The sequence below is a fragment of the Saccostrea cucullata genome, unplaced genomic scaffold (genome assembly GCF_032062105.1).
Source record: "Saccostrea cucullata isolate Sc308-1 unplaced genomic scaffold, CSIRO_AGI_Scuc_v1 ctg103, whole genome shotgun sequence".
Classification (NCBI taxonomy): domain Eukaryota; kingdom Metazoa; phylum Mollusca; class Bivalvia; order Ostreida; family Ostreidae; genus Saccostrea; species Saccostrea cuccullata.
Window position 1 is genome coordinate 343,360 of NW_026937060.1, and position 17,188 is coordinate 360,547.

The 17,188-nt window shown below is 33.7% G+C and overlaps 1 protein-coding gene across 3 annotated transcripts in view; it reads right to left on the minus strand.

The window, feature by feature from the left end:
• LOC134247153 (unconventional myosin-Id-like) overlaps positions 1-17,188 on the minus strand; it is a 42,292-nt gene that overhangs the window by 12,676 nt on the left and 12,428 nt on the right. For all 3 annotated transcript variants that reach the window (XM_062729491.1, XM_062729490.1, XM_062729492.1), the window contains 12 exons: positions 13,714-13,833; positions 13,258-13,467; positions 12,702-12,847; positions 10,922-11,147; positions 10,566-10,625; positions 10,059-10,204; positions 5,792-5,924; positions 5,246-5,412; positions 3,250-3,454; positions 958-1,079; positions 401-502; positions 49-193 (listed from right to left, as the gene is read on the minus strand). In XM_062729491.1, the coding sequence (XP_062585475.1) occupies positions 49-193; positions 401-502; positions 958-1,079; positions 3,250-3,454; positions 5,246-5,412; positions 5,792-5,924; positions 10,059-10,204; positions 10,566-10,625; positions 10,922-11,147; positions 12,702-12,847; positions 13,258-13,467; positions 13,714-13,833 (1,782 nt within the window). The remainder of the gene's footprint in view (positions 1-48; positions 194-400; positions 503-957; positions 1,080-3,249; positions 3,455-5,245; positions 5,413-5,791; positions 5,925-10,058; positions 10,205-10,565; positions 10,626-10,921; positions 11,148-12,701; positions 12,848-13,257; positions 13,468-13,713; positions 13,834-17,188) is intronic.

Sequence of the window (17,188 nt, forward strand, 5' to 3'; positions counted from 1 at the left end):
ACATATATGCAGAAATTGTTCAGTATATATGAATTCCCAGTCACTCACCATTGCTAAGTAGTTTCCTTCCCATTTCCTGCGAGATCCCCAGTCTGACCTTCGACCTCCCAGGGCATAGGCAGCACAAACCTTTATCCTTAACATAGGCCATTCAGGTTTGGGAACGTCCTTCAAAATCATGTTTGCTCTCCACCTGTAAGTATGTATACACTGTAGAGTGACATATTATCTCTTCTCTCCCCCACCCTTTTTTTTCAAAATTTTTATAAGCCATTTTGAAGAAAACCAACAAATGGAACCTTTTGGCTTTGCTACATAATATACACTACTTTGTGCAATATTGAAAAATATTTTTTTAAAAGAGCATTTAAACAAGATCATGACTACAGTACATGTCTACCTTCCATGTACTCTTTTTAACAGATCCACCAGACTCTGTAGCTTAGCAGGTGGTTGTGACCACTCCACACTTTTCCCATAATCCTTCATCCTCTTAACATTCCTGAAAAATATATCAAAAGAACATGTATAGGTTTACAACAGGCCAATAAGAGATAGTTTTACAATTTCCATTTTGGACTTGCGGAGAGGGGTGGAGCAAAAATTACAAATTTCTCAACAATTGAAGAAAAGGTTGCATTTTTAATAATGAAAATGCATAAATATATTAGCTTTCTTTTCTTTTTTAGTTTAGTTTATATTTGCATGTACAGTATTATAAGTATTGATTGTATATTAAATGTATTTCATTACACGCTCATCATTAATTTCAATTAATTCCCATTTTACACATAAAACTTCAATAATATCCATATTGCAGTGGAAAAGAACCTTTTCCCAGTAAAGCAACCACCAGCTAATTATCTCCCTTCAGCAAGGAAACTCAAACATTAGTTACTCCCAACAAATCTCTTAAACTACATGCACACAACATGTTCTGGGGATAAGTAGACTTACTTGAATTTTTCTACCAAGTTCTTCATATACTGCCTCATTTTGTACTTCTTGAAGCGGTCCATGATAAGGTATATTGCCCTCATCTTCTTGGCTTTTCTCCTGGCATTCCCTCCTCTCCACATCTACAATAATAAATGATAAATTTACAGAAAAATTTTAAATACCTGCATGTAATTAATGTGGAAAATTTTAGCGAGACGCAAATTCAGCTATTTGTCCTTAAAAACTGGTATTTTATTTTTAGCGAGATGTATTTTAGCAATTTAAAAATGCTCACTTAAGAAGCTACAAATAAAATTCAATCAATTTTTAGCAATATTCAATTTTAGCAATCTAAGCACCCTTGCTAATAATGCCAAAATTAAATCTTCGCTAAATATTCTGCTTTAGATCAAAGTAAACATTTCCTAGATTTAAATCATATTTTTAAATGATCCGATATAACATATAACTGTTGACATACAAGTTTCCCTGTGGAATTACCGTATTTGGCTGATGATGCATTGATGTAAAATACGCACCCCCCTTTTTGAGTCTGAAACTGAGGGAAAAAACGCAGTTCAGATGTATTATACGCAACCGAAAAATTTACCAAGTGATGTTCTGAACTTTGAAAATCGCGGTAATTTGTTACGAAAATCGGTGCGAGGATAAAGTGTCAAAAATTCACTGAACACATCTTTTTTAAAATAAACACTTTATAACTTTCTCTTGATCCTGACATTCCATATCGCAGCAATCTTGAGAAAATTATTTATTCATTTATTTCAACAAAGCACAAGATAATGTTGCGTAAAAGTATTAGCAGAATTTTTTTTAAGCATAGTTACGGTGATATTGAAATTATGCGTCGCCATATTCTTAGATGAAATAATTTTATTTCAACAAAGCATGAGATATTGTTGAAAGTTTTAACATTAATCATAATATTTAATTTTGATTCTAGGTAATCATGCTGAAAATTATGTTACAATTTTTTAACAGTACACGAAATTGAATCATCAAAGTATTTAAAAAGACTACGATTTTTCTCTTCTGAATTTTCGCGGATATCTTATTTTCTAAAGAGCACCAATAAATGATAACACTTAAGTTTAGCATAATTCATATTTCATTTGTCAACTCTCAATCATTTAAAAAAGAGGCCGATAAGTATAAGATTAGGTAAAATTACATTTAACAAGTGTTTAATTGTTTAATGTGTCGTAATCAACACATGCTCACACATACTAAAGGTCATAAACGGACCCCCCAATTTTTAACAAAGAAAATAATCAAAGCAATTAACAGGACAGTAAATAAACATTGCTCTAACTGTAAAAACATTGCTTTGGAGTCGGTAGACAATTAATTGCCTGGAGGGGTGTTGATAGGTAATTATCATTTGAACAGCGCACGTGTGTCACAACATTGGCTTCCTTTCATTGGGACGTATGGAGGGGTGTTTATGTTGCAGCAGATTTTCATTGAGTTATTTAAAACCTTATATAAATTTTTATTTTATTGTATTTCATTAAAAAATGACTTATTACTAATTGTCTGGCAGATAAGGTGCATGTGCACTAGATCATTACGGAAGCACGTAACATAGGCATGAGTGAACGTCTAAAAATAACTTCGGTAATGGCGGCCTACTCGGAGACGATCAACATGCAGCTCAAATTACTTTTAACTTGCTTTTTCATGTTATTTTAGTATCAAAAGATTATGAAAGTGAAATTTTTAACAAGCATACCTTCCAACAATAACTTTCCGAAGTTTAAAATATGGCGATAAACAAAAGAAATTGCATATGTCTCTAGGTAATACTACAGTATGTATGTATGATAGCCGTGTTTCACCTGAAAGAAAAACTTATCAAAATTCCATTGTGATGTACAATACGCATCCCTTTCTCACAGAAATTTATTTTAGGAAAAAAAATGCGTATTATATTCCCCCAAATACCGTAACCTTTGCTATGTACAAGATCAAATATTTTGTAACTAACTGCTAAATCCATCAAGTCTTACTTTAACTGCATTCAACATGTTCAATGCACACAAGCTTCTGCCTAATTTTCTATCCCAACCCCCACCCCCATACCCAATGCTGGACAGAAATTTTTATTCTGAAAAATTTGAATCCCATTTAAAAAGTTTTATAGCATGTAAATAACAAATCAAAATTGAACAAATTTGGCACTTTGCTTTCAATGTGTATTTCCCAAGTGGGAATTTTTAAAGGAAGTGGAAAAGGATTTTTTTTCAACTTTCAGGTCAAAGGATCTGACCATAAAACATAAACACCCACCTTCTGTAGGAAGATCACAATGGTTGGGATTTTCTGGGAGCGGGTTTCCTCGATGGAGAACAGGGTTTGGGGGGAGCGGATGAAGATCTTGGATTTCCCGTACTTGACGTCCCCCTCGTGACCCAGGGTCTGCAGAATCTTCTTACACCCCTCGCTATCATTACCTGAAAAAGTGGGCCAGGTGTATGGGGTGGTGCACTTGTACCTGTTAGAAAGATAAGTCGTATAATTAATTAATTCTTTATTTTGATAATGTCAATACATACCACTTGTATGCATGATGGAAAAAATAGAAAATGCTTCAATGCAATCCCTTACTTCACAAACACTTTTTAAAATGATAATTTCCGGTACTTTTCAATTTAAGATCATTGTTTAGATACATGTACATTGAAAAAAATGAAATTTATACTACATTATAATTTGGATAAAGGTTATTTTTGTTTTGACAAACTTTTTTTCAAAATCTATACATAGCATGAAAATTTCATTTAAAATGAAAGAAAAAGTGAGCTAGCTCACATACCCCACGCTCCCCCAAAACTTGATGGTGAAACACAGAATGAAAGGCACAGCTGGTGCACTTTAATACATAGTATAGATCAAAAAGGGCAATAATTGCAAAAAAATCTTCACATCAAAATGTCTTGCATATGAGGACATTTAAATGTGGAATGAAGTTTCTAGATAAATAATGGAATCAAAATTTCTTGGCATTATACAAATCCAAACATTAATTTGAAGTGGTTGGGTGGGGGGTGGGGGGTGAGAAATTTTCTTGAATAATAGGCAAAATTCTTTGGGATAAAATAATGGAATATGTCCTAAATATCTGAATAGGTTGACGAAACCATGTACAACAGTTTAAGAGGAGTGGTGCTGACAAACTGTTCATTTGTATATTCAAAATATGGCCAAAAAGTCTAAGTTGGAAAGTGTGGAAATTCCCGGAAAAATAAAGGAATCGGAATTTCCTGGTAATATGCACATCTACATATTGTGTCCTAAATATCTGCAAAGTTTAACGAAATTCTGTGCAGTGGTTTATGAGGAGTTGTGCTGACAAACTGTTCATCTCTATATAAAAGGTATGGCCAAAAACCTAAGTTTTTAGTGCGGGAAGTCCCGTAAAAAATAAAGGAATCGGAATTTCCTGGTAATATGCACATCTACATATTGTGTCCTAAATATCTGCAAAGTTTAACGAAATTCTGTGCAGTGGTTTATATGACGAGTTGCGCTGACAAACTGTTCATCTCTATGTAAAAGGTATGGCCAAAAACCTAAGTTTTTAGTGCAAAAAGTCCTGGAAGAAATAAAGGAATCGGAATTTCCTGGGAATATGCACATCTACATATTGTGTCCCAAATATCTGCAAATTTGACTAAATTCTGTGCAGCTGTTTATGAAGAGTTGCGCTGACAAACTGTTCATCTCTATATTCAAGGTATGGCCAAATGCCTAAGTTAAAAAGTGCGGAAATTCTCGGAAAAAATAACGGAATCGGAATTTCCTGGTAATATGCACATCTACACATTGTGTCCTAAATATCCGCAAAGTTTGACGAAATTCTGTGCAGCGGTTTATGAGGAGTTGCGCTGACAACCTGTTCATCTCTATATTCAAGGTATGGCCAAATGCCTAAGTTAAAAAGTGGGGAAATTCCCGGAAAAAATAATGGAATCGGAATTTCCTGGTAATATGCACATCTACACATTGTGTCCTAAATACCTGCAAAGTTTGACGAAATTCTGTGCAGCGGCTTATGAGGAGTTGCGCTGACAAAAAAAAGAGGACTGACTGACTGACGGACTGACTGACTGACGGACGGGTCAAAAACATTATACCTCCCGCAACTAGTTGCGTGGGGTATAATAACTCTGAGACATTCTTTCACAGTCTTTTCCTTGTTAAGCTACCTTTCTTCAAATAAACAAATGGATTTTGACTAGAAGGGGAGATACTGAGATTCCTAGTAATAAATCTTGTCCCTTACCTCTGTAGGAATCTGACATAAGTGATACGGAACGCGAAACCTGCTCTTCTGACCCGGACATTTTCCATCAGACCGAGATACATCACTTGATGGCGGACCCGCTCATCATTAAATGCACTTGCTGACTTGATTTCGTTGGGTTTGATACAACGGACATAGTGGGGCTCCTGTCAAATGTAAAGGTTATCACAGGTACTATGAACAAAATATGCATCAATTCAAAGAGAGAAAGAGGTTTAAACAAATGTTTATGCAAAGGAAAAAAACCCTCTGTATTCAAAAGATATATCAGTGCATTTCTGTTAACAGAGTATTGTTTCTCTTAAAGCTTGAAATCACACCCATTGATTTTAATTCAAATTTAAGGTTATCATAATGTACTGAATAAAATACATAATATACATGAATCTAAAATGAAAGAAACTATTAGATTAGCTGCAATTGATTTATCTCACTGCAGATGAAGTCAAAAGTGAAAAGAATAAAATGAGGACAAAAATGTCGCTACATGCAAAATTTCATGTTCAAGTTTTGAAGACGACCAACCTTCGTAGCTAGATTGTCTACTAGAGCTATGATGGAGTTTTTGAAGTTGGTACCAGCTGTGATGGGTCTCTTGGTGGTCTCCGTTATATTCTGTGCTCCCTCCGGCCACATCAGCTTAAAGATATCCTCCTCACTGGAAATATTTAGTATAAATATTTAAATTTTAACATTATATCTTAATATTAAAAAATATTTAAAATACAAGAGGCCCACGGGCCTTATAGGTCACCTGAGTATCATGCAACAACTTTCCAGTGATTGTATTTGGTTCGTGTTTTAATCCAAAAGCCATGAAATTCACAAATTTGTAAAGAGGCACCATTGCTTATCAAAGGGCAGATTTCAAAGCATTAATTTATTTTTAGTCAAAGTACCCCCCTGGTACCCCTGACCCAGCAGCCCTGAAATTATCTATTTTGAAAGAGGCCCCTTTCTTCATTACAAGGCCAGCATTTTTTTTATGTTTAGGTTTAGTTATGAACATGAGAATAAAAATGTCCCGAATGAGAAGAAAATAATTTTTTTTTTTTTTTTGATAAATCAATTATTAACATTTGTACATTCTTTTTTTATGCCATTCTAATAGGCTCCTTACCACTGGACACATAATGCTTACAAATACGAAAGTAGAACATTGCTTATTTCATCATCTGCCAGTTTGGGCCAGTTATATAAATTTTGTGATGTTGGTCAATATGTATGTAAAAAAAATCAATTCTTTAAATGTCTTTCAATATATCTTCATTTTTTTTTATATGTGTTCGGTGAATGTGTAGGCATTGTTCTAAAATTTACTTGATGCCTAAAATTATATAATTCCTATCATAAAACAGACAGGGAGTATTAGAGAGTAGGGTGAACATTTTTTCAATTAAGTGTAAATTTTTTTACTGGCTGATACAAATGATACTTCATGCCTGTATATATTTGTATATTTTTGCCTTTTAATAGTTGAATTTTTTCTTTATTTCTTCAGGTTATTGTTTATTTCTTCCTCAAATGGACTAAACTTCTCCCATAGTTTTATTCATTACATCTGATGCATAAGCAACCCTTTTCTGAAGAATGATGCTTAGACTGTAAGCTATAACAGAGATCTAAACAATGTCGCTGACAATATGCAATAGCTACCACTGGCAGTTTAAAACCTGGGGGAGGAAAATAATTTACAGACAGATACTTTTGAAACTAACACATAATTATCTCACCAGCATGTCATTGTGCAACAAAGTCGTCAGCATTTTATTTGTCCTTTGAACGGGTGAAACGTTTTGAATGGCACTCGAATCGATGAATTTTACACTAAACCAAGGGGTGCGTTCACAGTTCTACCATTAGTACCAACTTTCTATATACCATTGGTGCAATAATTTGACATTGGTACCAACTGTACCAATAAACCCTGAACGGATATTGGCATAAAAATGTAACTATTTTACCAATGTTACCAATGGGAGTCCAATGGAAACGTTGGTAATACTGAATTACAGATTTCTTTGTCTTCTTAGTTATTGGCACAAGCCAGATTCTCAAGAAAATCATAGCAGACTCAGAGTCGAGAAACAAACCACGTCAGGAACACACTTCTTTAGTTGCCACATCTATGACTTTTATATAATCCATTTAATGGATCATGTCTAAATCATACTTCAAAGTCATGAATTTAAGTGTTTGATATGATTTTTATGTGATTTTGGCATGATTTGTTAAAAAGGCTTAGAGGAAAAATCGTTTATTTCATTGTGAATCCGGGATCCAAGTCTTTCTAGCTTGTTGCCATGTCGATAACTAGCTGTGACGTCATTTACCAACATTAACCACACTCTAGACTGTCTGCAGAAAAATATACCATTGGCAAAAAACATTGGTACCACTGGCATGCCAATGGTAATTAATTTTACCAACGGCAACTTTTGTCTACCAACGGCAGAACTGTGAACGCACCCAAGCTATCTTCTCAGATAGATCTAGCATTATTTACCCGCCGTTTCATCTTAAAACCGGAAGTGCGACTTTGTAAATTTGAAATCTCGATCCCGACTCAAATTTGACATCGGAAAGAAAAAATTGTTTTATTTTTTCTGAAAATTCTAAACCTTGAGCGGAGGGTTTATAAAACTGAAAATAAAATAAATCCTGGCCTTAAATATGTAATTAGATCATTAGCATATTAACCAGGAGCAAAGGATAAGATGTTCAAAGAATTCATGCATTTCACTATATAACCATTAGAGCCCCACCCTAAAACAAGAACCCTTGACCCTGGGGCCATAAAATTCATAATTTTGGTAGAGGCAATCTTGCTCATCATAACTATGTACTTAGTTAGTTTATTTAATACCCAGGAGCAGAGAAGAAGATTTTCAAAGAAATAATGTATTTTCACTATATAATCAATAGAGCCCCGCCCTAACACCAGAACCCTTGACCCTGGGGCCATAAAATTCACAATTATGGTAGAGGCACTCTTGCTCATCATAACTATGTACTTAGTTGGTTTATTTAATACCCATGAGCAGAGAAGAAGATTTTCAAAGAAATAATGCATTTTCACTACCTACTTATTTTGCCCTGCCCTAGCACTAGAACCCCTAACCCAAGGGCCATGAATTTCACAATTTTGGTAGAGGACTCATTGCTGATTACAATCATGCAAACAGATTGACTGCTTGATGTCCAGGAGTAAAGAAGAAGATTTTTAAAGATTGCATTAATTTGAGTGGTTTTGGCCCCACCCCTCAGGCCCCAGGGGGGCAGGGACCATAAAATTCACAATTTTGTTCCCCTTCACCAATAGAAGCTATATTCAAAAATATGGTTAAAATTGGTTCAGTGGTTTCAGAGAAGAAGCTGAAAATGTTCAAATGTTAACACACGACACACGACGGACGACGACGGACGAAAACAGATAGCAATAGGTCACCTGAGTTTACTCAGGTGACCTAAAAATATAATGAAAGGGAGACAACTCTTTTTTTTCTTTAAAACATTACATTAGATGAACCGCAAAATTAAAGCTTTCAACAACCAGAGTTTACATATATAAAACTGACTTCTTTATACTTTTTTATTATGAAAAAACATTGCTAACTATGTAGAGCGATAAGTACTACCCATTTAACTCTAAACTATATACTAACCGTATAGCTGAGGGGGTAATCCATTTGTTGTGTACATGTATTCCAAATTTTTTTTTGCTTTAGCAATGTTGTCTGACTTATTACTCAGTTTAAATACAGTTGACATTTTCATCAGAAATTCAAATTTGGCCAAAAGTTATTACTGTAAAACGAGAAAATTTGGCGCATACGTATTTTAGTGCAAACGCATGTGGGAACGCATTGGCGCAAATAAATTTTAGCGCTTACACTTGTCATTTAAATATATAAATATGATATTTTGGTTTTTTTTTTTATCCATATTGCGTTTGACTTTTTGGTTAATCAAGCACAGAAACATAATAGCACTCCCGTATATAAGTAAACATTCGTCAACTTTACCTTGGTGTTGCAATCACATGGACGTGGCACATTGTTAAAATTTATTTTATCTTTATTTTAAATAAAAGAAATTGAGGCTTTACACATTTACTTCTCATTAAAACAATGCATGCATCGAAAGAAAGTTACTTGGATAAACGGTAATTATAATTAGTCTGCAAGCTCAATCGCCATGCTTGATTGCACTGTTTACCTCGAGGCGATAAATGATTGACACGCAGAGAAGCCAAACTTTGAAGGTGCTAATGACAAGAATCGGGTAACAACTACCGGGGTAACAATAGTTTAATTAAATTATAATATGGCAGAACTTTCTGTCTTCCTACCATGTGCAGTGCTAGTGTGTATATAAAATCCAACAACCCTCGACATTTCGTAATCGCGCTTTCCAGTTTACATGTACTGTAAAAGTCCATGTGTAAAAGCTTTGAAATATTTAGAATTCGAAATCCGTTAGCGCACAATAAATTTTTGCGTTCAGGGTCTCTTGCGCCAAAGGCGCTAAAATTAATAGTGCGCCAAATATTCTCGTTTTACAGTATTTATTGGGGACTGTTTTAGGGACAAAGTTATTCTTTCTGTGTTAGATTCTTAACAAAATTTCAGCTGCCTCCCAAAGGCAGCCATCTTTCATTTACGTGACAACCAAATCATTTTAGCAGCATCACTAAAGCTTGTAATGTTGAATAAAAGCATTATGACAAGGACTGACTTGCCTATTATACAGAAGTCGAATAAAAGATGAATGCCTTATGACTAGGACTAACCTGTTATACAGAAGTCTTTTGAAATCCTGGAATAGACTGTCTCTGTTTTTATCAATGAATCCTGGCACCTGGTACGTCACCTGACCCGCGTAATGTTTTATTCGGAAGTCGCGGGAATGTTCAAGTGTCTTGTCTGCAGGGTTCAGCTAAAACAGAATAATACATCAAGCCATGTAAACAGCTTTAATGACAAACATTGGATAGATTTTATATGAAGTGAAGAAAAATTGACAATTTGATTAAAACACCTTTATACACATGCAATCTTTTCCATGGAATTTTACAGTGTATATAGCTTACATTTTGCTTCTATGACACTTTCTTACACAAAATATATTTATAAACACTGTGATAAACAATCATAGAGTTTTACATAATATTTTGAAGTGTTTTTCCCCCTATTTTCATACATGCCTTTTAAGACTATTCTTATCATATTTATGCTCAAAAATGTATTCAATGACATATTTTTTTCAACCCAGCACACACGATATAAGCACTACTTACAGATCTACAGGTAAAGTGGTCATGCTTCCCCAGTTTCTGAGCCATGGCTGTTAAAAACATCTACAAAGAGAAAAACAATCCAATTAAAACTGTTCACAGTACGATAGATTCCTTATTTATTTCTTTTTATATTGCAATAATTTAGATTTGCAAGAAAACTGTTACTTTAATAATTAGTATTTTCAAGTAATAAACTGCTGCAAAATTATGAGAAAATCAATTCTTTCATTTTTTTTTTTTTGAATCAACATTATTCATAAAAAAAAAAAATGAAATCATCTCTCTTTTAAATTCTGAAAGTCAATTAATTTTTATAAATTTTCCTTTATTCTGATTGGACTAGAAGCATATCTGACCTCGTCCGTGACCTTTCCTACGCTGAGACAGGCTTCGTCGAGTATGGCCAGTATCCCTTTATGTGGGGCCTCTATCAGGTCCACGATGATCTTGTTGTTGAAGTACTCTATGTGCTGCCATTCTATTCCCTCCCGCTGGTACTCCTCCTGCTCCTGTTTTAGAACTAGTTCTATAAATAGCTGCTGCAGCTTCTCGTTGCAGTAGTTGATACACAGCTGTTCAAAACTGTGGAGAATAAAAAAAAAATCATAACATAAAAATATTTGATTTTTTAACTGAAAATAAAAGAAAAACATAGGTAATCAGAGACTACAGAGCTCACCTCAACGAATGTTGTCTTTAAGTAAGGCAAAGTCACACAATTACCCAAAAAGAAGTGTACATCCAAAAATGCAAAATTTATGCAATTTTGATCTGATACTTTGGAATATACCTATATAAAAACTTCAAACTAGTTCTTCATCACGAAAATGTGATCAAAATCCAGCATCTGAAGCAAGTTTAAGAGTTTTCATCCCTTGATGCATCATTTGGGCAAGTTTGGTTAATTTAAGCCTTATAGTTTCTTGGTGATAGACCTGCACCCATAACTTTTACCTGGTCCATTATCTGGAAAATGTATGTCGAATTCAGCATCCGTAGCAAGTCCATTAGTATGCATCCTAAGATGTATCATCCATGCGAGTTTGCACAAAATAGGGTAATAGTTACTTAGAAATGAAACCTGCATAAAAATTTCATCTCTTCACTCATCCAGAAAAAAATGTAGGTCAGATTCAGCATCTGAAGCCAGCCTGGTAGAATGCAACCTTAGATGTATCATCCATGCAAGTTTGGCCATTAAAGAGCTCATAGTTACTTGGAAATGAATCCTGCATCAAAAACTTTAACCTCTTCACTCATCCAGAAAATGTAGGTCAGATTCAGCATCCAAAGCAAGTCTGGTAGTATGCATCCTAAGATGTATCATCAATGCAAGATTGGTCAACATAGGACTTACAGTTCCTTGGAAATGAGACCTGCACCAAAAAAAATTAACCTGTTCATTCAACCGGAAGATGTAGGTCAGATTCAGCATTGTCTGGTAGTGTACATCCTTAGATGTACCATTCATGCAAGTTTGGTCAACATAGGGCTTATATTTCCTTGGAAATGAGACCTACACCAAAAACTGCACCAAAAATGTTAACCTGCTCCAAAAACATTTTAAAACCTGTCATTCCTTTGCTGAAATTGCAGCATCTGAAACTTTGACTTGTACAATGAAACACATTAGATGCATCTTCCATGCATGTCTCATCAATATAGGACATAGAAGTACTTAAAAAGAAAACTGCTCCAAAAAACTTAACTTTAACCTGGGACGCCGACGCCGATGGTATTACATAAGCTCCCCCAACTTTGTTGAGGTGAGCTAAAAATTAAACATTAAATATATCTAATATTTTTACGCTTTGATTATTTTTTCTACGAAGGTTTAACTTCTATATATCCATGACTGAGAATTTATTTTAACTTTGCCAAATGCCATTGCAGAGAATGCCAGCAAACGTGTTTTACAATGCCATGATGGTGATGGTTTTCATCATATTCATTCACTATCTTTTTTTTATTTAATTCAATAAATGCTTGTCAGCTTTGTTTGATTGCTTCCTAATTTAGAGTACTAAATCTTAAGTCCTTTTCCTTTACCAATTTCGAAAATATAATAAACACTCTATAAGACTGTAATGATCTTAGTGATATATATATAATCAATTTCAAAATCAGGACAAGCACCTGTTGTTGTCAAAAATTTCAAATCCGTAGATGTCCAACACTCCTATGACTGTGTTTTTTCCCACATAAGAAATCCCACTGGCCTTAGGATCGATAGCCTCATTAATTTTACTGACGATCCACGTAAACATTCTGTCATACATAGCCTGTAAAATAAAAAAAAAAATTTGACAAGAATGCTTGAAGATTTGTTATACATCTCTCATATTCACATTTGCATAACTTTCCCTTTAAGGAATGAAGCTTTATATTTTAACTTATGTTATATGATAAAAAAAAATAACTTGGGGCAGATTACGCTTTATAAACTGCAAAGCGAAATATCATATAAATTAAATCTTTTATCCAATCATATGACGTTTTACAACTAAAATTAAATTATTATAGATATAATATAACACTAGTAGAACTAGGGGTATTTAAGTCTGCATAAAAACAGTTTCATCATACGACCATAAACTATTTTCGTCATTAATCATAAATCAATAAAAATTTTTTGTTCAGAATCTCTGTTTTTTTAAGACCTGCATGCAGCATTTTTTTTGCCTGGTTATACCTTGGCAAAAGCATCCCTAGCATAAACGGCATCAGACGTGGACAGCTGTTTTTCAACCACTTGACCCCCAGCTGCGATGACCCGGAAACAGAGGGCTTTCCTAAGATTTTCTGTGGTTACCGATAACAACCCAGCTATGTTGCCAAGCAACGTTTCATCAGACACACCTGCATGATCATGGTCATCGACCGAGACATAATCTAGATTTCCCTGTGTAAAAATGAAAATATATGTAGTTACTGTACATTTTTTCTGACTTTTCTTTTAACAAAAGGATTTTTGTGGCTTACTTGGTTGAAATGCTGAATTTTGAAAAAATTGAAGTTGAAATTATGAAAGGGAAACAGATTATTCATAACAGATGAAACATCGAAGACTTTTCATCAAAGTAACTTGCTTGTGCTTATAGGGATCGGGTAAGCTAAAAACTCTTGAAAGTAAACACAGTTAATTTACCAGGTGGAGAATGGCAGCCACGATTTTCCACAGTGCCTCGGCGTGGGCGTAAGAGAACCCCATGACCTTCAGGGCGTTCATTACTGACCTATAATCATCCCTGTCATGCACCGTCGCACACTGAAATAAAGCAACAACAATCAAATGTTACACATTAATTAGTACTCATATGTTCTTCAATTTTTCATTTTTTTTGGTTGACAATATAAAATAACAATGAGTTGTAAATTAAAGAAATCAGCATTTATTTTACTTACATACTGGTTACGATTGTACAAATTATATAAGATCATGGATATATAAATATTACTGATTTTTCATATATTTTTCATATTTTTTGGCAGACCAACAATACAGCATGTACTCATGCAACAAACACAAAGCACTTAAATTTTATTTTTATAAACAGTTACTGTAGAAAAAACTCTGCAAATCTGACAGCACCATTTACACAAAACAGCAAACAATGCTGTTAGTATATGTATTTGTTTCACAAACAAAATTCTCTATTTTTTTTTTTTAATAAACAACTCTAGCATCTGTCTATTTTTTTTTTTATTTGTCCACTGACTCCACTCTGTAAATTCATGACAAACATTTATGTAGGGACATTTTCTTTCCTAATTTAATTTGGAGATAAAATATTTGTATATCATATACAATGTGTAAAGGGAATAGTTATGATATGGTTGATTTTCAACTTTTTATGGAGACAATTATTGTAGATTCCTAAATATACGCGTGGAATTAATTATCGCGTAATTTCGCGAGAAGCACTACACGCGAAATAAAATTACTCGCCTTTATTTTTATGGTGCTGAAATCTATGTTAAATCTCTTGACCAACCATCCATTCGCGAATTATTATTCTCGCGATTTGACGTTGAAGAGCTCATTCGCAATAATAAGTACTCGCGAAAAATAAGGAATCTCTTGTATCCATTTATCTCCTACTAGAAATATAATACAGTGGAGCCTCATTTATCCGGACGCTTTGGTTCCTAGTCAATTTGTCCGGAAATGTGAAGCGTCCGTATACCTGAATCACCAGTTAAACAAAACAATATAACATTTAAAAATTCCGTCCCGATGAAAAAACATTCGGATACTGAAGCATCCAGATATCTGAGGTCCGGATATCTGAAGGTCCACTGTATTGGATTAGAGATACAGGGTGAAAGTAAAGTAAGGAGAGTGATAACTTGACATTTCACTTCACCTGTATCACTCAAACAGTATGTAAATTTATGTAAATGTATGTAAAAATTAAATACATTATTTTTTGTATACATGAATATTCATTAAAATATTTTTGATAATCATACCATTTTCTGTATAAACATGATACATGAATATATTTATTACAATATTTTCCTTTGTATCTTAATACATACTTGTATCTATACTCTTAAACTTGCATGCTTACACACATATGTATAGTATTTGTTCAACACTAGAGGTTATAGTTTCTCTAAGATTATAAACAGCTGTCAACACATACATATTATAAATGACACAATACCATAAGTACATGACTGTATGATTATTATGTATATTGCATCAAACATTATTGTGCCTCTACATGTATGTTTTTTAAATCATGTTTCCCACATAGTGATACTTACTTTTTCAATCTAAATAATGTGTGAAAAAACAACATAAATGAAAATAATCAAATTTTAAACTAATTAATACACAAAATATAATTGAAAACTCATAATAAGAAAACTTATGAGCTGAATTTGTCCTGCCTTACGTGTACCAGTGAATGTATGAGAATTTATTTTAAAAATTGACCACCATGGATATGTATATGTTATGCTTATACATGTAAAAAGGAATTCTTTGATTCATTACATAATTATTATTTATTATATTATTTTGTTTAACTCAATTAGCAGTTTTTGAACTATTCAAATGTACTAATGTTCACAGTGATGTCAATAGAATATGACAGCAGTCTTATTTAATATTCAAACAATCCTTTCTGCAATTTTGTAATGCACACGTTTCAATTAATAACTTTTGTTTTGTAATTGTTTTGGATTGACAGAATAAAATTAAGAAGGAACGATCGATTATAACATCTTCAAACAGGGAAATTTACAGTAAGAGGAAATAACAGAAGAAAACAATAGAGGAAAAAGAAAGGGCCACCCAAATCCACGCTGTCTGGGAAATTGTACAAAGCACATCAAATTCATACAACACTTTTTTTTTCAGGCATGTTTTTTTTAAGGAAATTGGATGTTTATCACGTATTGTAATACATTTCTAGGAAAATAAAATATGTATAAATAGTACACTTGAACTAGAGCAAAGCTCGTTGCAGAGCAACGAGTAGGTCTTCCGTCCTGTTTTGACCGGAAGTGACGTCAACAAAAGAAAGCAATGAGCTAAGTCGTGTCCAGTCACTTTATAATTTCAATTTTGCATCAAAACCTTTAAAAATAAGCTTTTTTGGCTACTTCCGGTTTGACCGGAAGTGATGTCGACGGACAGAAAATTACGTTTTATGCTTCCAGTGACATATGTTATCATAAAACTTGTCAAGAACGGTAAAAAAATGCATTTTCTGACGACTTCCGATTTGACCGGAAGTGACGTCGCCGGACGCATTTTGACGACTTCAATAGATTTAGCTTGACATTTTGAACAACTTTGCTTCTTAGACGTATTACAAATTCTCAATACTTTTTGAGATATTTGGAAAAAATTTTTGGACCCTCTAGATCCCTTAATTTAGGGGTCAGCCCTTTTTCCAAGATATCATTTGAAAGATCTTCCAATTCTGCACAAATTTTGTTCTATACGTCTTAACAAAATATTTTTAGTTTAGAAGATAAAAAGCAAAATATGAGTAATTTTTAGCTCTTTTAAGCGTTCTATATAGCGCCATTTTGAATAGAGAAATCGAAAAACAAAAACCGATGTGCACAACTTCAATCCTTCTATTATCTAAAATCAGTAGAATTTCTGCTCCAGCTTTAGCCGTCTCTGAGCCTTTGTCTGGAAACGAAAGCCTATAAATTTTCATTTAAAGGGAAATAACTCAAAACCGGAAGTGACTTTTTGAAATTTTCGACAGCATTCTGATAGAGTTTAGTAACTTCTAGAACCTCTGAAAATTTGAGTGAAATCAATTTAGAAATGAGTGAGATATGAGGCTTCAAAGTTGGCGTCTAGGAAGTAGAAGAAAAAAAAAAAGAATAATAATCTTTACCAACAGAATCAGTAGAAGGTCTTCCGTTGGAGACGGAAGACCTTAATTAACATAAGAAAGAAGAAAAAATGTTAATTTTACAAACTGATCGACCCAAAATAATTGAAATGTATAAAACATAAACATCCAATTCCTTTAATCGGTAATTTCATTTTACACAAGTGAGGAAAATGGGGCATGTTTACCTCTTCGGTCAATTTAACTCCCTATTAAAATGAATGCTTCTTAAAATTTTATCAATAAATTAAGACA